Raw genomic sequence first — 21,691 nt, forward strand, 5'->3', positions numbered from 1 at the left:
CTTCACAGACCTGTCTGTTCTGAACATTGCCATGTAGGAGAAGTTTGAACAAGTTTTTCTGGTTATCAGGAGCAGCCTGGGAACAGCGTGCTGCCTGACTTACTCTGCTGCTCAGCATCTGGGGTGCTGCCCAGGAAGCGTGCAGGCTGCCTTGGAGCTGCCTTGGGTAGTAGAGGCGTTATCGTTGTGTATCAACATAGCATTAGGCAGTGTGGATGTACTCTGAAAATGCTTCACTTGAACTTGTACATTTGAAGAAAAAATACAGAGACTGAGGATATGAAAACTTAGCCAAACATAGGCTTAAACTCTTCACAAGCAGCACCTCTGTTGCAAGTGTGGGGAATAACTCAACTTTATGGTATTTCATTATAATGTGTCAATCAACTTTCTATCAAATAGTATTTATTTACTGGTAGAGTAAGGCAGGTTATGGTACAGGGAACAATATTCATGGAATGCGTTGGGAAAACTGCCACAGCATTAGTCAAGTAATACATGCCAAATAGGATTTACCTAGTTATGAAGCTCACCGAGTACCATGAAATACCTATCAACTAATTACATACCAGTAAAAGAGCTAATCGGGTACATTTTTGTATCCTGACATGACTAGATGACATTTGCTGTGTGTGCTCTCCTTGCTGTGCTGTGCCCTTCCTGGCTTTGTTTCACTTCAGTGCAATAAATCGGGAAACACTTTTTTTCCCCTACCTTGGACTCCTGCTCTTCCTCTTGAATCTACTTCCCAGTGCTTCTGGTTTAATGCTTATCTTATCTCTTCCTCTGTCCTGTCCTTGTCCGATGGCTTAACACACAAATTTCTGGAGGCGTGGGCAGATGCAGAGCGAGGCGAAGGGGTGAGCAGTGCCATGAGTGCTGGAGTTGTGCGTGCTGAGAGGGAAGTGGGAGGACATCGGCTCTGTGCCTTGTTCAGGTGCAGGAGATGGGAGCCAGGATCCCTTCCTGGATCTTTGTTAGCTGCCTGTAAAATCATGTTTGTTGTATGCTGGATCTAGCTTTGCAGACTTCAGGTGGCACTTCTCCCACCCCGATGCCTCTCTGCCTCAGCATGGCTGTCAGAGGCCACTGCCCTGTAATTCTGCTGGTGAAGGCTGGTGTGAGCTCCCTGATCTGCCTCAGCCAAAATGAGATAGTTTAGTTCCCAACTATGTGTTAAACTAATCTGATTTGCTTTGCCTGCAGTGGATTAATGACCATTTGTAAGATATGGGTAGTAGAGCTGTGGCACATAGGCAAGGATGAATAGATGAGGTGGTGTCATCTTCAGTGGCACAGCATCACTTTATAAAAATAATTTTAGAGCCCAATACTCATTGACTTCAGGCTAGTGGTTGTCTGAAGCTTTAAGCTACTTCCCAAAGCCTACATAGCTGAAAAGGAAGAAATACTCCATTCCTATCACTCCTCTTCTGCCCCTCACTTCAGCTCTTCACTGTTCTGGTTTTCTTTCTCAAGGTCACAGCAGGTGACACACACAGGTGCAGTGTTTTTATCAGTTTCCCCATTGCTCACGTACATATTAAGTTTGAGAACTCACAGATTTGATTATGTTTTTCTCTATTGCAATTTATGGATGCTTCAAACAGAGTATTTATGGATGCTTCAAACAGAGTATTTAGGAGGAAGCTGGTCTGTGCTTGCAAGCTGCCCCTGAGATGGAAAGAGAGGGAATTAAGTACTGGGAAACTCAAACAGAAGCTCTTTCAACATTAGGAGTATCTGTTGCCATGAGATAGATTTAAAGGATTTCACAACAGTTTCACGGTTGTTTTAGGTTTAATTTTAGGATATTTCTTCTCACTTAAAGTTGTTTTACATATTATTTAGAGGCTGGGTAGTTACTCTGCATTGTTGGGCAGTGCTCGGGATCATGTCCTATGTGCCTGTCCAGGGGCCTCCATGCAGTATCCAGGCCCAGTGCTGCAACTAGAGGGTAAACACAGCCTAAATGGTGAAAACTAAACCTTTTACTCCTTGAAAATATAAAATTATTAGAACAAAAACGTAGCATTAACAAAATAAATTATTCACTTTGCAAGCTTGATTGTACTTTTTCTAACAGAGTTCCTTTAAAAGGGAAGAAAATGGAAGCCAGAAAGTCATGCAATAGTTTTATTTTCTGTAGCTTGTTGCCACATACTCAATTTACAAGAAGTTTTGCAAAGTTGTGAGTGATGTAGCAGTTAAGATTTTTTTTCTGTCCTTCTGATACTTACTTGAAATACAAAAAGTAAAAAAATATTTCAGCTGAAAAGAAGTATGTAAGCTTACACTGATGGGAGACACTACAGCAACTCAGGTGTCTATCTGTCTTTTGTTTCAGTGTTTAATGCTGACCATTGAACTGGAGATGTTGAAGAGGTGGTGCTTTGGGGTTTTTTGGTGTGTTTTGTTTTGTTTTTTTAATTCATTTAATAAAATGCTTTCCATATGTCTGATGTATATCCTGACTTGTAATTTTTTTTTTTTTCTGCATGTATTTTGCTATTTATGTTCTCTCTGCTTATGATGGTTACACAAAACATTACGGAAGTTGTTGACTACAGAAGATCTATAAGTAGTTCATAAATTGAGTAATGTAAGAAGAATACACAGTTTAGAGCACCACAGGTGTAAAAGTATCTTGGTTGTTTTCTTGGTTCTGGATGAGAATCTAAGGAATTGGATTTCAGTATCATTTTTAACTTTGAAATCCTGAGCTGGCACACAAAACTCAACTACTTGTAAAGCCTATGCAGCCCAAAGCAAGCTCCAGGTTCCTGCTGCAGAGTAGCACAGATGTCATGAGGAGAACAAATATAGGTGTCAATAAACTCTATGAATCATCTTATTTACCAGGAGCAATGGTATTCAGATTGCCCCTCTTAACTGTGTCAGGGCTTTATTACTTGTCACGTTAAAAGCAGTGAACACTGACTTTTATCTCCACTCCTGACACCGACGTAGGCTGGTGATGTAGTTTCACCAGCATTTCTTTTATCTTGAATGCTTTTGTCCTTGTGTCACCTTTCTGTTGTGCTGGTATAACCCTTGGTGAAGCACCAAGGAACTGGTCTGGATTAAAAATACCCTTTTCTTTTCTGTGAGGCTGGCTCCCCCACCCTGGATCTGTTTCCCACTACATTTTATTATGCAGCCAGAAAAAAAAAACAGTAGTTCCAGCACAAGTCAAGGGTGACATGGGAGCAGGTATGAGTAATGGGGGAGAGCTTGAATAAATTGACATTGCTACCACTAAAAGTGCTCTTAGAATTGCAAACTTACCCTGTAAACAGTCAGACTTGTTCTGCTTGAGAAGCTGCTTGTATCAGCTTTATGAATTCCTACATGCTGCCTGCGTGTGTTTAATTGTTTTGTGAATTCTTTGTAGTTTGGATTATCTTTTATGTTGATATGGTGCCTTGCACACTGGGCTCCATGCCTGGAGCCTCTATTCAAAGTCTTTCTTTTTTTTTTTTTTTAAAAGCAATACCTCACTAAATGTGTGTGAATATGATGGCAACTTTGTACAGTGCACTGTAAAAACCTGTACATATGAACAGTAAGTATGTACAGTGCAAAAGTTGTGTATTCTACAGGCATCAATGCCCCTATCACAGTGATGGCATGCTGGCTTTATGGATATGTCTGAGATAAAAACATAGCTTACTAAGAATAACTCTATTCCTTTTATTCTTTGTTTTCTAACAAAAAAAAAAAAAAAGGGGGCAACTCTTGCTGGAGTCTGAAACACAAAGATCAGTTTGTTGATTTGGAAATAATTTGCATTGTATCATCAATCCTGAAATGGCTTAAAACAAAGTCACAAAAACCTGATTCAATGCTTCTCTGTGTACTTTCAGAGTACTGGTATGGTTCACATTGGTACCATGCCCTTTTTTTCAGGAAAGTTATTTGAAGTGATAAGTAGACTATTATTATTATTATTTTTAATTGTGTTTTACCGGTTCAGTTAAAAAGTAAAGTGTGTGGAAATTGTTACCAATAGCTGAAGCTTATTTTTTTTCATGTGTACCTTAGCAGAGTGCAAGGTGACTGGGAAGGAGAAACTCCTTAGTTTAGAAATGGTGGTGGTGGTGGAGGAGAAAAGATCTTTTTGAGGGGGGAAAAAATTGTTTCTCTTTTAGTTGAATTTTGAAATACAGTATTTGTCAAATGAATCTGATTTTTTTAATAGACTTTAGAGCAATTTTTTTTTTTCTTTTTGGTAAAATATTTTTTGTATTGTTTTTGGTGAAAAGGTATGGGCTAAAGCATCTAGAGTATCAGGGTTATTGGCCAGATGTGCTCATTTATGCTATGCTCATTCGATTAAGTAAATACTCAGTATTTGTTTATCATGTGGCATTACAAATATATGGAGACAGGCAGCATGGAAATGTCTATAGTCTGTTCAGAGAAGTAATAACTGGTAATGTTGCCTTCTCCTGTAGAGGTGAAAATTACTTTGATTCAGTTATATTGCAAGTGAATACTTCAGTGTATTTTACAGTATTTGCATTTACAGAATCCAGTACAATCCCTTTTTTGTTTGTTTAGAAGTATGGTTGGAAACATCTGGATTAAATACATTCTTTAATAACTTTTGTAGTTAGAGTTCTGTGGCTTTTCTTTTCAATACTGAAGTAAAAGATTTGCTTTTGAAACTTTAACTGTACAGAATGGATCTGACAAGCTTAATGAAATTATGGTAATGCATTTTGATGAAGATCTGCAGAAGACACTGTGTACAAAAGCCAAGAGGCTAATGGAGTAAGGTCAGTGTTCACTGTCAACTTTGAAACTAATCCTTTTGCAAAAACTACGTGTGAGCTGTATTCTTCAGAAAGCTTGTTACAGATACTAATTCCTTCAATTGCCTGCATTATTACTTATGTGCTGACAACATTGTTTCTGTAGCACCTTTTGTTCTGTACCAAGTTAGGTTGTTAAAGCGAAGTCTGCTTGAGTTAATGTTTACACTAAGAATCAATAAACTGTAGGGCAGGGCCGTAAATAGCTTTACATGTAGCTGTGGTGTTCAGGAAGTCCACTTATTTTAACTTCTAACCATGAATATGACTCTTACATTTTGGAGAAGGGAGAATGTTGGGAGGAGGGAGTGCAAAACGTAGGAGCTGTTAGAGCTCTCTGTGTGCCCCTTCCGCAAGTCCTTGAATGAGTATTTGAAATGTTATTGGGTGAAAAAGCCCCCAGATGAATTTCAGTTTATCCTGAAACTATTTCTTATAAGCTGAAGTTGATCAGTTAGGAAAGCTTATCCAGAAGTTGCAGAAATAATGTTCCTGAGCAGGGACTGGACTGTGCAGAGTTCTCGTTTGATCTGGGGATTTTCCCAATCTGTTGAAATGAGGCTGCTACTGTATTTCAAAACTGAACAGCTTAGATACCGCATTTGGACTACGTTTAAAAGCATGGGACAGAAAATTGTCTCTGAAACTGTGGAAGTTGTGCAATTTGGTGTTCTTGCTTTTATCTTGTAAAGACTTTACACGTATCTTTGTGGAAGTGTGATTGCATGCCATTGCTTACTTTCATCCAAGCTGCTGGAGCATCAGGCGAAACTTAATTGAATCTAGACAGGCTTTTGTGATAAGGAAGGGAGCTGCTTTTACAGATGGTGAAATTATATGACCTTGACTCACTTGTTGAGACAACAGCAGTGGGAAGAGGTCCGGTCCTCCATTCCAGTCAGTGGGAAAGCATCGTGCTTTTTGGATATCATCAACTGGATGAACCTGCAGCTATATGATAGTCAGTGTAGGTGAAAGCAAACTCCTTGGTTTGAGTGTGAACCATAAAATAATCTTTACGTGAGTAGGAGAGACAGAGTGGAGAGAAACTACTGACTATGCTTGGAAGCCTGCTTGGGTGATGAGGGCTGTGGAGTTGCTTTAGGTTTGGACAGTGGTGTGTGGCCTGGTAGTTTTGCATGGTAACTGGCACTCAGCACTTCGGTTTTGTTCACAGCTTTGCTGTGCTGACTGATGGAAAAGATGTTTGGTTTTCTCTGTTCGAGTGCCCCATACAGAAAGGGAACTATACACACTGACCTCTTCTGCAAAGCACTGAAACCTGTATGTAAAAATACTATCTGAGACTTTTTTTTGGTAACTTAAATGCATAGTTATATATAAGCCTAATCTTTCTTTGTACTGGCAACAATCCAGTTTTCTTCTCTTTTACTGCCCTTACATACTGAGCAGACTATTAGACACTTGTCTGTTTCTTGTATACTCGTGTTTTACAGGAACATTAGTATTAGGCTGAGTATTCTGCTGCCTGCCAAGCATCTGTGCTGGAAGTATTATTGTATCCTGTGTTATTCTGATGTGGCACATCCACTGCCTAATGCACTTTGTTGATGGGATACATTTTGTTTTGAGCTATTTGTATTTGGCAATCTTTCAGGATTAGAAAGAGGAAAAAAAAAAGTGCAGTTGACTTGGCCACGTATAACTGTGCATCTCTACACACTGTCTGGCTGAGCTGATCTATTTTAAACTCCGACAGCGTCTTGTCATCCTGGGTGGTCTCTAAATGCTTGGAAGGATGGTAAAAGCTGCATTCTGCTGTAGTAGTGGAAAATACTGACAGAAAATCCTTACAACATACCTGTGATTAAACCTGTGATTAATATGATGTTTCATTCTGTTCTTCTGTGAAGTTATTATTTGGTGTTTTAAGCTGATTTTAAAAAGCTCAGCTGTTACAGACTCACAGCCTGCTTAATGCTGCTTTGTACACTGTTCTTGAGCTTCCTGAAAAGTGCAAAATAATGAAGATTTTTAAAAATTCCTCTTAACAGAGCAACTAAAGTCTAGCTAACTAGATCTGGAGCAGAAATAAACCTCCACAGCTGTGTAATGCTATTAATATATGTTGCCCTTAATATCAGCCTTTACTTTGCATTTTGTGTTATGTGAATTCCTTCATGTTGATTGCTTGGAAGTTGAACAAAGAGCTGATATATTTTTAAAGCTGGATTTTTATAACAAGATCTTGTTTAAAAAATGTTGTAAGACACTTTTGCTAATCAAGTCAGTTAATGTTTTTAGGTGATGGAGTTTTGTTTTCATGTAAGCCCTTGAGATTGGGTTGTTAGCTGAATACTGTCCCACACAGCATTGCTTTGCCCTTGGAGCAACCTTTTTCTTTTGCCTTCATAGGACTTTGTCTGCTCTGAGACACCTGGACTGGATGTTTCCTCTCTCTAATGCTTGTAGGCAGCTATGAATGTCCCTGTTCCATACTGTTTGAGTCCTGACCCCCAGGACTTTCACAGGAACCCTTTGGAAGTCCAACACTTCTTTAGTCTTTAGAAGGGTACCTGCACAGTAAGTGGAAAAGAGCATTTCTGGAACTGCCGTTAGAACGGAGACAAAGCAAAGTTGCTCCCTTTTTGGTGTTTTCACTGTGTGCCCAACTTCTGTTGAACTGGATTGCCCTCCAAGGGGTACAGTCACCTCAAAAGGGAAAGGTGCTATGAAAGGTTATTGATGGAAGAAGTAGTGCAAGCAGCGTACTCAAATTTCAAACAGAATCAAAACACGGTTTCACAATATACTAATTTCCATATAGCCATCCCTGAACTCAATGTACATGCACAATGCAACCCTGACAGTGGCTTTGACTACAGGGTGAATCTGCAGGATCATTTCCTCCAACTGTCCCTAACGTTCAGATATTTCATTGCCGTCTGTTCTTCATCCCTCTGTGATTCCTCCCTTGAGTACAGAGTACAATAGGCATTTACTGGAAAACATCTGGCTTTTCCACCTCACCTCCATTTCTGAAACTGTATTTCACGTCTGCAGTAACTCTGGTCAAGTATAAACTTTTTTTTTTTTTTTTTTTTTTTTTAAGTGGAGATTCTCTTTGTGATGCAGGGGAAAAAACAGGAGTGTCCAGAAAAATTAGAAATTCATTCATATTCTTACTGCTCTGTTTAGCTGTTCTGGCTGAGAGTCCTGAGTCTCCAAACGACAGTATAATGTACCTTCGTGGGTTGCCTGACACTAATAATCATGAGTATATTTTGTAGTGATTAACTAGACCTTTCATCATGCTGAAGAATGCTGATTTAAACACCACCAAAACAACAAAAAATGCAAGACCTTTATATCTCATTGCATATCCCTCAGTGATTTGGAACCTCCAGCTGCATGCAGCTGTACAAATTATCAGCTCTGAGCTGGAAATATTTAGGATGGGGCAGTGTAGTAGCTTCCTGGAGCATTCCAAAAAGCACATTCACAACAGCACTTGATGTGGCGAGGGTGAACTTGGGAGCAGCCGCAATTTTTATGATACCATAAACACACTTTCTTGGGTAGGGGGAGTGTTCTGAGACTTCAGTTTAGAAACAGATTTCCTTTAAAATGGCTTTTGTCACCCTAAATAAAGCTCTGCCATCGCCTTTCACTGTGCAGCCGCTGCCTGTGTCACACTTCCAAGTGCTGACGGTTGCACTGCGTGGGTCCTTGCAGACGGTGCCAGACACAACTGGTTCTAGCTTGCTTTTGAAAGAACCTCCTAGGGTCGACACAATTGCTAATATTTACACTGCTCAACAGCATGCCTACTATGCTGCATGGTAGCTTAAATAAAAAGGAGGGAAGGGAGGGAGGGTGTCAGTTCTAGGTCAGCTGCCTTTAAAATTTATGCCTGCCTAATGCAACGCCAGCAGAATCGGAGCAGAAGGAATGCATTATTTTGCTGCTAGGACCCAGAGGGTGGGTAGGTTGAGCAAGTACAAGGTGGTGGGAAACAATGGTAAAGGAAATAAGCCCACGTCAGCATGAGAAAGTGGTGTGGGAGCAGTTCAGTTTTTGTAAATTGCTCCATTAAAGACTGAACAAAATAATATATCATAACTCTGCATGGGTGTTATCAGTGTTACTACTTACTAATATTCTGAACCCAGCAAGATTACAGCTGGTGCAATAAAAGTTCCATAAAATGACATTGACTTCGCAATGTCATTTTGCCACAGCAATTGCAGTGGCAGTAGCAGAGTATGTGCTATAGGCTAGATGTGACTGAATATTTTTCACTTTATTTGCTCACCTCTTCTGTCTTAAGGTGAATACTGTCTTCTTATGGTAATTATTTATATTTTTTGGCTCTCCTTCCTATGAAATTTCTTTCTGCTGTATTTCTGTGTTACAAAAGACACCAACATCTCCCCATCTTTGTCTACCACAGGTGGAAATTTATGGTCTAGTTTTTACATACTTATTTTTCTCTAGTGCTGAATAGCTACTGGCACATTGCCATTGATTACTTAGTTACAAGATGTCTTTGGAAATAAGGAGGCTTGTCTGCCTTTTTCCGCGTCCCCCCCTCCCCTCCCCCATTAGTATTGGCTAGTTTAACAAGATGTTAATTGTGTAACAAATCTTATTCCCATTTGTTTTAAGGAGCCTTATCTGGAAGCTGAAGTCTAGCTCTGTGTTTCTCTTTTTGTTTAGCTTCCATGCAGTGTCCCCCACTGTGACTGTTTAAGTGATGGGTAGACACAGACTAAGTTGTTTAGTGCTCCTTGGTAGAAAGCTGCATTTATTGTAATTAATTGGATGTATGAGATTCTCATATGCAATTAACTCCTATGCATTTACACTTAACTGTTAATGAGGACAGATGATATGATGGACACAACTCAGTGACTCAGCTTGCTGCTGAAGGGAAGGGACAGTCTCACTCATGCACCTTCTTATATTTTGACATGAGTAACTTTAATCAGGCAGATAAATACAAGAAATAGTACTCCTAAATGGAGTCAGTTGTAAGCCATCCTACTTGGAGGTTCAAGAATGATACAGACTTCAGGTAATGGTATCACAGAGGACAAGGAGGGAGAGCTTTAGACTGATCACCAATCTTGGAAATGTTAGCTGAGTCTGCTTCAGTGAGTGCTTCACTGGCCTGCCCTTTGTCAAGTGTATTGGCAAAGTATTGATAACTGATATGAGGATGCTCTTATCTGTATTCCATGTGCTTCACCTTAAAAGAGGTGTCTAGTAGAAAGGTGAAGAGTCTTACCGAAGCATCCAAATAACTACAGTGTGCACTCAAGGAATCTTCATCACCACGATGAGAAGAAATTAAATGTCACTAGTCCCATTTTGTGGATGTGTCCACAAAGCCCATTCATTTTTAGTCCTACAAAATACAAGCTTTTGATGCCATCAGACATCTTTGATCTCTTTCATTCAAAGCATTTAGTTAGTAGTTGCACTCCCTCTGCCTTTTTAGACCTTACCTGTAATTGTGTCTTTAAAATAATATACTTCCTATGTAGGTTAAAAAACCCAGTCTGTGCTATCTCTTCAGTGCAGGTAAACACCACTCCTTACCCCTCTAGTTCAGCACACAGTTTTATATTCTGGTTTGCTTGGTTACTAAGAATATGTATGCACTTTAGAAACACCATAGCTGTAAATAATTCTTACATGTATTTATGAGAACTGTCCCTGCTGTAGAGGAACAAAAAAAACCAGAATAGGTAAAAGCTCAGCATGTCAACATGCAGAGGAATGAGTGGGGAGCACGGGGTGTATGAATTAGCATGAATTGTGTAGTGTGGCTGAAAATACTGGATTGTGTTTCTGCTGTCTAGTCCCTGGTTCATGTTTTGTGAAAGCCTGTGTAAAGTGACCCTAAGCTTAGCTGATCTGGTCTTGAAAGAAAAATTGAAATACTGCAGGAAGTTTTCCAGTTACATAATAAGCAAGGAGGAAAAAGGAAAATCTCTTAAGGCCTTTGGGTAAAGAGATTATCCTGAGTCAAATATAGCTCAATTATTAATTAATACTTTGTCAAAGGTTTTTGATAAGGCCGATGACATATCATTATCTAACGGAAATGAGGTTGCATCAGTAAAAACAATTACATCATAAGTGAACCTTATTTTGACTTCGAGGTGAAAGTTGCCATGCGATACATGCCACAGGACTCACCATGTAGGCAGGGCTAGGTGACTTGTGAGCTGGCTGAACTGGAATGAAACTTAAAGGAGCCAAGTGCAAGTCATGCACTGAGGGACCAATGAGAAGAGCTGCGGTTTTTAAGCTGGGTGCAAGAGCCACTTATCGTAGCAGAGGAGTAGGCAGGTAAGGCTAGCTGCCTGAAGGATGTCTGTCATGCAAATTCTCAAGTAAAGAGATTTTGGTGAAGACACTGATAAGTTAAAATTCTAGGAGCTTTTCCCCCTGCTTATGTTTTTTACTTTCTCTGAAACATTGGCAACATGGGGAGAGAAAACTCAATATGGGAAGATACACCAATGACCATGGTGTTCACTTCCCAAGTGAAACTGGGAATCTTTTCAGGGGCCTGCCCAGAAATCTTTCATGTACACGAGTTAAACTGATAATCAGGTTCAGCCTAGTACAGAAACTTCCTTCCAGGCTGTGATTGCAGGGACTGTTTGGACTTGATGTGTCTTTCTATGTGATGCTGGACGTTAGTCCCTAGGATCACTTTCACATTTATCACTGCAACCACAGATGATCCAATTAAAATAGTGGTGATGCCAGATCTTTTCCTGCCTTTCTGTAGCACCATGCAATTTTTGTGGCTTCAGTTCTCACTTTGTAGAGTGCCCCTTGTAGCTTGTGATGGACTAAGTGATGACTGGCTGAGGAGCAGTGTGTGAACTTCTTGACTACAGGTCTAGTACATGATCATCTGTGATTATGCAGGACTGGACATGATGATCCTGTGTCCTCCCTAAATGATTTCACTATCAGCTTAAAGGGATCTATGACAGGGCTGCTACTCCCACTTTTGTCCATGCCTGTGGCATTGTGTGTCTCAATGTTTCCTTTGCGCGAGCCCATTCAGCCTTTCAGGTCTGAGTTGACTGAAAGAGAACTTTTTTCTCGAAACATTAGGCTTTCAGTTGGATCAGTGAGCTGCTGTGACTTACTCTGCAGCTTCCTGAGGACCAGAAGCATCGGCAGTGATGCTGTGGGAGTGCACACTGGTGCTTCCCCATTCAGCTGTCGCCAGTGGCTGGCTCACTGTACATGGACCAGGAGAATGCCCGTGTGATTCTAGCTGGGAGCTGAGCACAAAACAGGGCTGTACCCCTGAAACAGTTCCTTGCTGTGAAGTCTGCAGTATCAGTTCTTCTAACGATGTATAGGCAGTTATGGAACAAAATAAAAATTGGTCTTTACGCAGCATCAGAATGGGAAATCCACTGGTGTAGCAGAAAACCAATCCGAAGTATGATTGAGATGAAATGTGTTTTCACTAGTTCTGCTGCTTACAGACTACTTTATTCACGTAGGTGACCAAAAGACTTGATGCTGGTTTAGAAAGCAAAGCATTAAATAAAAAAGGTACTGTGTAAGCAATTCGGTAAGGGTGATTACACAGCATAAGTATTAGATCTCTTGTTGAATACTGCCAATGGAGAATTTTACAAGCAGACATTCTAATATAGTTTCTAAACCTCTTTCATCTGTTTTTAGCATGTCTGCTTTTCTAAAAAAGGAATTCGTATTTATTTTGAAATTTGCTGTTCTCTCCCCAATGTCTACTCTAGAAGGTACATGCAGAGATTGTTGATTCACTCTAAGGAGTTAGGATTTGTGCTTTAAAATGGGCTGGCTTCAAAGACAAAGTTTGAAATTCAGTCAAGGTAAGGACTAACCTAACTCATCTCTCAAAACTGGGAAGTTTCTCAAAGTTGCACAGAGTTGCCTTACTTGCCTTCTGTCTCACTTGCGCAGAACTGTCATCTAACAGGAACAGTGTTTATAAGCAATATCAAAAAAGAAAATGCCACCTAATGCTAAGTAGGATGTAACCAGCTTTCCCATGAGATGAATCTTCCCAAAAATGGTTTGGGTAGTTGAGAGAAAGCATAAAGAATGGGCAAGGTGATGGAAACGCCTCACAGGGAAATGTGTAACAACAGTCGACACCTGGCTAAAGTTTAAAACTTTGTTGCCGAATGTAGATGAGTAATCCATGTAATGTAATGGGCAGTTTGTATTTGTTTGCAATGTGACATTAGAGCGTAATGTAGTTAAAATAACTGCAAATTATGTAAGCACACAGCCTTGGGAAATAGGAAGGGCAGAGCTGGTGTTTCCCAGGTAAAGCTTAAGATACCATCTGTGAAACATCTTGATTTGATTACCTTCTCTACTTCAAGAACAGGATTAACAACAATATACCAAGTGATTCTGAAACATGAAAGTTTCATAATTGTACCTGAATATGTAAAACAGTATTACAGTAATTTCTTAAGCTGTAATTTTGAAATCAGACTTGCATGGGTCAATGCTTTCTGCAGGCTCTCCCCATCTTCCAGTGGGCTCTGCAGGGTGGAGAGTCCTCCTGTCATTACCTGCTTGCTGGGCCGAGGGGTTATGCTCCAGATCTTTCGTTTTTGGGATCTACCTTGGCTGGAAATTATCCCTTTGAAGTTTGTACTGTATTGCCAAATTTTCCAGTCTTTTCCTAACAGGTTCCTGTAAAAGTAGCTTGTCTGTCTTTGTAATAATTACCTTTGCTCTCCAATGCAAATTCTTAATTTTATGTGTTTTAAGTTCCCCCTGAGTTTTAGAATTTGTTTTCTGCAGTGACAGAGCTTACATTAGATTGTTTCATTTTGCTTGGTTTTCTGTTAAGTCCTTTTGTTCACTTCTTTTGTTCAGTAGCCATCAACATAAAACACTTGTAAAAATTACTATTTAGAAGTAAATCTTTATCTGTTTAATTATTTTAAAACTATGTAGGGGGAATAAATGAGCATCAAGAATGGCAAGTATCTTTCATGTGGGTTAAGCAAAGGAATGTGAGAAACTTCTTGTTCTCATTTAAAAATAAGGAATGTTTGAGGCATACCAGTAATTCCCATTACAAGAATCACTAACAGTTTTGTGTGCTAGCCAAACCTGAGCACTTGCAACAACTTATTACATATACTTGTCATAATGAGGCATTCTCATATGGCTTGCTGTGGTATTTGTGGCATTTTTGGCTAATGTAAACGTCTTATCTTCTGTCCTTGCCTCTTCAGTAAAGGTAATGGTCTGACTTGAAAATGGTTCTGCCGAGCTGTATGCCTTAACTCAGCTGCAGCTGTTGGGCTTCTTCAGCTCTTCGCCAAGCTGCCGGGGACCAGAAGCCAGAAAATGACTTTGCTCTTTTAACACAGCCCTTCCCCTCAGTTGCCTCGCCTACACCCCATTTTTATAATGAAGACACATCTGTTTAAAGATACCTTCAGAAATTATATTAGTACAGCTGGGTTGAACCTACATGCACAGTATTACTTCCACTGACATTTTTAAATAAAAAGAAAAAAAAAAAAGCACTTATTTCTTTCTGAGAACTGAGTAGCTTTTTGAGATTTTGAGATTATTTCAGTGCTTGTGTTCTGAATGCATGTGCTTGAGAGGGCTGCCTCTGCATTCTTTAGGAATTCTTCAAGCTGGGTAGACTTAACGTATATTACTGCATTTTTTAAGTTATGTAAATTGTTTCCAATATGTTATTTAAAATAATCTAATTTTGAAAATCAGTCTGCTAGTGTAAGTTCCCTAATTTTGAGAGAGTTTACTGCAATCTAGACCATCTAACTCCATATCGTTACTGCATTTTAGTTGCATATTTTTTGATACAAGCAGAAAGTTTAACATTGGAAGTATAAGTGCTTATGTGCTGATTCTGTAAGTACATTAGCAGGTATGTAAACTAAATGTATATTTTTCTGACTGAACTGTGGCTATACAAATGCATAATGTGTACATGAGTTTACATCGTGAAGAACTAAAGCTGTGTAGGTAACAAATGGCCTTCTCTACCCCCAAGTCTTCGTCCTTTCAGACCAAATATTTCCAGTCTCATATTTAGAGGATAAGCTCTGTAGACTTCAGAACTGCCAAATGTTATGGAAGATTGTGTTATGGTCAAAGTATTACCAGATTACTTCTTAACAATATAGTTGTACTGTAAAAAAAGCAGTCTTTCAAAAATGTGTGTGTGTTTGTTGGTTGGTGGTTTTTGTTTGTTTGTTTGTTTTTCTGGAGTACAAGTTGTTTTCTTGTATGTGGGATTTTTTTACTCTTCCAATTAAAAAAAAAAAAAAAAGAAACAAGCCTTAAACTTGAATTAGTGTGTGAAGGAAGGCTAACGGGATAAAACAAAGTACCTTCCACGCTGCCATTAACCCTACTTGTAGCTTGTAACAAAAAATCCTGAAAACATGTTTAGTGCAAAAAATTGTTTGTAGAAATGGGCTGACAAAACTAGGTATCTAGTTAAGAAAATAAGTAGAATTATAAAGCACATTGAAAGTAGTGCTATATATGAAAGTTTATTTTAAAATAAATTTTAACAGTAGAAAAGTTCTGAGCAGCATTGTCCTTCTTGCAGACATCACTCTCACTATAAAAATAATTAATTTTAACTTATTGTGCTTTACTTACTTTCAGATTTAGAGTAATTGATCAGTCAGTATGTCTGTGGGGTGAGGCTGTGGCTGCTCCATGGCTGGTACATCCTTCTCTCAAGGATAGTAACTAAATTACAAAAGTTTTCAGAATAAGTTTAACAACTACTGTGGTTATAAACAGAAAAGTAACTTTGAAGGATAAGAACCTCTGCTGTCTTAGCTCTTGTGAAGTGTTTTACAGGGAGAAGGGCTGCGAGTGTTGAGGTCAGGAGAGGTGGGACAAATGCCTCTCCATCAGTACAGCAGGGGCTGGGAAGCATGAGGATCCACTGTTTTCATCTTCTGCCTTCTACTTAAGAGCAGAAGCAATCTATTGGGAATAGCCTGGTTCCAGATAAAAAGCTTGCTTTTGGTCCCAATGCCTAGGAGGCATAAGACTTGCTGTTTAAACATTGACAGCATGTTTGTCTAATGCAAAATTGAAGTGATGTCAACAAGTCAAATGGGTAAATGTAATGAACGAATTATTTGTGAGGTTGCAGTTGTCAGGTTGAGAGGTTTGCACTGTAAGAGGGAGGAAAAGTCAGTCAACACCCCTAAGTCCATAATAAATGGTAATTCATTTTGAGCCCACATCCACACAGAATTTTCTGTATTTTTGAGAGCATGTTTTGAAGCAGCAGCAGTTTGAAGCAGCAACTTATTTAACTTAAGTTTTGATCAGCATGTTGAGCTAGCCAGTCCAAGTTCCAGTAATATCCTCATCAGATGAGAACAGGAAAACTAACTGGCAGTGATATTGGTAATCTTACTGAACAACTGATTAAACATAATGTGGTTGTTTGTATTCAGTGAATATATTTACTGAAATATTGAGCCATACTGTGCATAAAGTGTCTGTATGCTTTGGTAGAATATCATTATAACTGCTGGACAAGGTACCTTCTGTTTGCGTTGCCTTGTCTCTGTTCTCATGAGACTGAAATAGGAAGAATACTGGATTTTAAGTATAACTTATTGTAATAAATCTAACTATTTTAATAAAATAATTATTTAAAAAATACAGATTTTTAACACTTCTCCCCAGCATGAATTACTTATAGCTGAGTTGCCTGGCTGTTGTAGTCAGGCAGTCTGAAGTAGCTGGTGATCAAGACAAGGTTGGGTTTATGTATGTTTGATATCATCCATAGTTTGGCTTATAGAGCCAAGACAGCAGAGATATTTATAATTTGTCTGTAACCATAAAATGTTTTTTCTCATGTGATTGCTAGTGCCAAAAGGAAGAGGGCCACTCAAGTTTACATTAGAAAAGGAAGACGATGCTTGTCCTGATTTTGCCAGTACCTTTATAAATATAGAGCTCTGTAGCTAACATTGTAGTATGAACACAGGGCGTATGAAAATGGTCAGCATAAAGACAGTGACACTGAGTTGGGAAATGCTGATGTTGGAGGATGGTATTTCTGGAAAATACGAACTTTAAAGTGACTTGCAGATGGAATATTTCCTGAACACTAAATTCATGGTGCTTTCAGATGTTCACACACACAGGACAGAAGTGCAAATTGAGAATTGGGAAGAGGTAGACCAGGTGAACTCTAATGAAGGGAGACTTGTATGTGTTGCATCTTGTGATGAAAGGTGGGTGTGCTGTATTTGAAGTGCCTGAAAGCTCCTGTGAAATGACAGTGAACAGTACATAATTGTAGAAGCAGGGGTAAGGGTGAAGTTATTTTACAGGAATGTTTAGGTGAGGACAAATAAGAAGATGATAGTGAGGAGATCTGGGGAGGGACGTGCATTACCATCATGAGGGCAGAACTGGCTCTCAAAACTGCAGCCAGCTGAGCCTGGAGGAGATGCAGAAGGGCAGCCAGAGGAGAGGAGCTGTTTTTCAAGGTGTGCTGCAGGCTGGACAAACAAAGGTGAATACAGAGTGAAGATTGCACAGGGGGATGGAGAGAAATTTTATGGCAAAGTGAGTGGGCATAGGAGAGATGCCCTTCAAATGCTTGGGGTTTTTAAAAAGTATTTTCTGGGGAGAATGAGGCAAGGGAAGAGCTGATGAATGCTTGATTTTGGAGGAAAAATCAGTATTCATATAAGCATACTTCTTTGAAAGTTTTTACATATGTAGGTGGTGCTGCACACAAACTGGATGTGCTGGGTAATTTTTGTGAATTGATGGTATTACTGGTGGTACTATGACACTTCATGATCCCGGTGTTGAAACAGTTGACTCATGAGTGTGATTTGCGTGCTAATTATAACATAGCTAATGATTGTATTTAAAAGGAATATGAAGACATATTGGCACCTTTCCTCCTTCCTACCGACTTCAGAAAACTACAATTTTCAATAGTAAGTGTTGCAAAGCTGAACTTCTTCACATATCAGTGACTTGAACTTTAAATGGAGATGGTAATAAAAATGAATTTAAGCAGCTGCTCTTTATTTATATCTTGCCCTTAACTGTAGCAGCTAACCACAGCATGGTTTCTTGAGATAACACTTTATGGCATGGAAGCACCTTGTTTTGTATGTAGAGATTACAAAATAATATTGTTGTGCATAACAGCTCAGCTATAAGTTGGCCCCAAGCATAGTACAGTGTGGTCAGCTAACGCTTCCTGATCTGCATTTCACATATGGGGGTCTGTTAGCCGTTTTTATATTTTTTTCCACTCTGTTTCCTGAACATCTTTTCTAAAACACTTCACTGACCTTTATTTTATTAATTACCAAAATCCATTTTTCTGTTTTGCTTTGTTTTCCTGCAGGCAGCATCATAAAATCTTAATCAAGTGAAAATGGCCTTTAGCAATCTGACATCAAAGGCTGTACTACTGTATGATGAATGGATTAAAGATGCTGGTGAGTCATTTAAATCTAAAACTTGTTAACTTTCAATAATTTTGAATAGCAATGTGTAGTTATTCTAAGAGTATCTTTGTTTTTCTGTAAATGTTTCTAAGACTTGCCAGATTACCTACTGATGTTTTTAACTGTAAAGAACAGAGTAGTTTCTTGTGTTTTAAAAAAGAAAAAAGCAAAACTCAGCTAGTTTATGGGTATAACCTCAGACTGAATAAAGTTCAGACAGTGATTCTTCCGTAAGAGTTTCTGTCTTGCCTGTATATATAGTTTCCGCTTTTCCTGTATTGCTGAGCATAAGGCTTTAACTATTTTTTAAAATTATTATTATTATGTTTTTAATTACTAAACATTGTATTTTCTCACTTAACTGAGCTAGATGCATGATGTTACTGAATTTCGCTTTTGTGAGTAAAAGAAAGAAAAATCCTGATAAGTTATATTATCTTGAAATCAGTCCTCAATGATGAACTCTCTCATTGTTCTGTTTTGAAAAGGAATGTTAGTCTCTTGTTGCAGCTGGTATGAGGATATTAAAAAGATTTTGTTTCAATGTTTCTGTTCCGTAGGTTTTCATGCTTACAAAAAAATGACAGACAAGATCTCAAGTTTGGGGTTAAGACCCATCTGTCGTAGTGGCATCCCTGTGTGTTCCTCACTGTGCTAGGCACATAGTGATGGGCATTAGCTGATTCCTGGCGAAAACTTGAGAAGCAGTTAAGATTTGATCAATCAAATTACTAATTTATCTTTTCTCGTACAGATGAGAATTATTTCTGTTGTTCTGTAGAACTACAGCATGCAAGTGAGCAGGGAGTTTTATCAGTGTGACTTATGGGGTGAAGTGGATTGAGAATGGAGATGGGGGATTGGGTATTTCTGCTGCAGTGTCCATGACTTCAGAATCTGAGTTCCTCGTCTCTCTGCCTACCAGAGCTTGTATTTGGCACCTTGTAGCATGCTCTTAGTGGCTGAACATGGTTTCCTCGGATCAAGCTGGGAACACTAATGTGAAAGTTTTGGTAGCAGCAGTGCAAGGGGTGGATACAGAAAAAGCAGTCAGCTGTGAAGCTGGTGGTTCTCTTGGAGTGCAACACATACAGATGCCTAGTGCTGTGGTTCACAGTCCTTGCTCATCTGTGTGTAGCAGCAGTGGGCACATTATAGGCTGTGAGCCGTGTTATAATCTATTTCCTCCTCAATCTGTTTTAAAACCCCCAGTGGCTGTTAACAACATCAGAAGGTCTCATGGGTTGCTTGAATGCTGTGGGTTGAAAATCACTGACTTAAGACATACAGTCATGAATTAAACACTTACCAAAAATTGCAGTGGTATAATTTCACCCTGAAAATACAGCAGCAAATCATGAAAGCAGAAGTTTGCTGTGTCAGTAGTTAAGTTTGGGATCATTCAGAAATGAATTTTCCAAGTCAGTATATAAAAATTAAAAAATATATGTTAAAAACATACATGAAGTTCATATCAGTTCTGCTGCTTATGGAGAAATATGGGAGTCTTTGGTGAGCTGTGACTTGGCAGGGAACCATGGAGGGGTGCAGTGGAATCAGGGTGAAGCTCAGATGGAGTGCCTGCCAGCCTCAGCTGCAGGGAGAAGGAGCATGGTCTGCGTAGGGGAAGGACTCTGCAATACTTCCATCTGGGATAACTGGAGAGGAACTTGCAACACTTTTGTGGTTTGGAAGCTTGTAATATGAAGGTGTGTTTTTTATTGTGCTGTGAAAGTGGTGACATGCCTGGACTGAATAGGCACAAGCCTCAGGTACTAAGCTATGAGTACCAACTGATGGGACAGAAGGTCTTCTAACCTTAAAATGCACACGTTTACTATGTCTAACGTTGTACTGCTTATAAAGCTCAAGGGTCTTGAAAAGTGGGGCTACTCCCTGTTAATGACTTGAACTTGTGAAATAAGGTTCATGCTTTTCCAGAAAAAATGAAGTCTCAGATGGAAATGCAGCCTCACTGATCTGCTTGTGCACTGCCTTCCTCTACTCCCCTCTGAGCCACGTTCATGTGTGAGAACGCAGACTTTCCATGAATGAGAGCTCTGGACTGAAAATTTCTTCACTTATGATTCTATGTCTCTTCTTCATTGCATGTGAAGAATTGATGCAGAAAGAAGGATTGAAACCTACAGGTGCTAAATCTTGTTATCTAGTTGGTATGGATTTGAGGTGAACAGACTCTGAAACATGATCAGTGACAGCAAAACCTAAACCATCAAGAATTAAGTACCTTTCTGTAACTGTTTTAAAATTTAGTAAGTACTGAAATTATCTGATTTATTTTTTTTTCCTCTCCCCTCCTCTAGATCCAAGACTGGAAGGCTGGCCACTCATGTCTTCACCTTTCCCAACAACCTTTATCATTGGAACCTACATTTATTTTGTCACTTCCTTGGGACCCAAACTCATGGAAAATAAAAAACCTTTTGAACTCAGGCAGATAATGGCATTTTATAATTTTAGTGTGGTAGCCCTTTCTTTATATATGACTTACGAAGTAAGTACTGCTTTTATTTGTAGTGTATTTAAACATTTAGTGTCTATAACTATCCTCATACTAACTTTTAATAAACTTATTAGTATAATTCCCAGTTCGCAATTCTCAAAAAACTATTATTCTGATTGTTGGAATTATATTCTTCCAAGCAGTATGCTAAACTAATTGCACTGATACTTGAAAAAAAGGAATAAGTCATACTTAGAAAGATTGTAAAATATTTTATGTGTCATTATCTATAATTTACAAAATTAAAAATTCTCATAACTTTTTCAGTTTCCTTGGGTAGCAGCTAAAGCAGACTACATATTTTTCTTAGCCTGTTGTAATTGTTTCTGCCATACTACACGATAGTCAGCAGTGATGTTTCAAACTCTGTATAAAGTATGTTTACTATGGAATAATCTTTAGTTAGATCTACCTTTTAAATGATAGAAGTTAACAAAATCTAATTTGGGGGCTTTTTTAAAAACAAAACAAAACAAAACAAAAACCAAAAACTAAGAGTGGGGGTGGGGGGAACCCAACCAACTGAAGGAAAAAAAAACCCAAAACAACAACAAAAAACCACCAAAAAAAACCCCAAACATGAAAGTCTTCAGCATTGATTTTCCTCCCCCACCCCCATTCTCCCTTTCTCTCAAAAGGAATGCTGAGATTTTCCTGTACTTCATAGCTCAAGCAAAAACTAGACTTAAAGACTGGAAAGCCTGATGAGCTGTTTAGCATTACGGTCGAATGACCCAAAAATCCTTAGCCATGAATGTTATAGGCTATGTAGAAGCTTCAGTTACAACCTTAGACCTTAATGTGTCTGTTGAATTTTTTAAATTTATTTCTTGGTTGGT

The 21,691-nt window shown here is 38.9% G+C and overlaps 1 protein-coding gene across 2 annotated transcripts in view; it reads left to right on the top strand.

Annotated features, from left to right (window-relative positions):
* The window catches only part of ELOVL7 (ELOVL fatty acid elongase 7), a 32,376-nt gene that overhangs the window by 1,441 nt on the left and 9,244 nt on the right, over nucleotides 1-21,691 (top strand). Inside the window, exons 2-3 of one of the 2 annotated variants that reach the window (XM_082075741.1) lie at nucleotides 18,226-18,319; nucleotides 20,653-20,843. In XM_082075741.1, the coding sequence (XP_081931867.1) occupies nucleotides 18,256-18,319; nucleotides 20,653-20,843 (255 nt within the window). In that variant the 5' untranslated portion in view covers nucleotides 18,226-18,255. The remainder of the gene's footprint in view (nucleotides 1-18,225; nucleotides 18,320-20,652; nucleotides 20,844-21,691) is intronic. The other variant, XM_082075742.1, reaches the window with a different exon arrangement.

Source organism: Streptopelia decaocto (assembly GCF_964273445.1).
Source record: "Streptopelia decaocto genome assembly, chromosome: Z".
Classification (NCBI taxonomy): Eukaryota; Metazoa; Chordata; class Aves; order Columbiformes; family Columbidae; genus Streptopelia; species Streptopelia decaocto.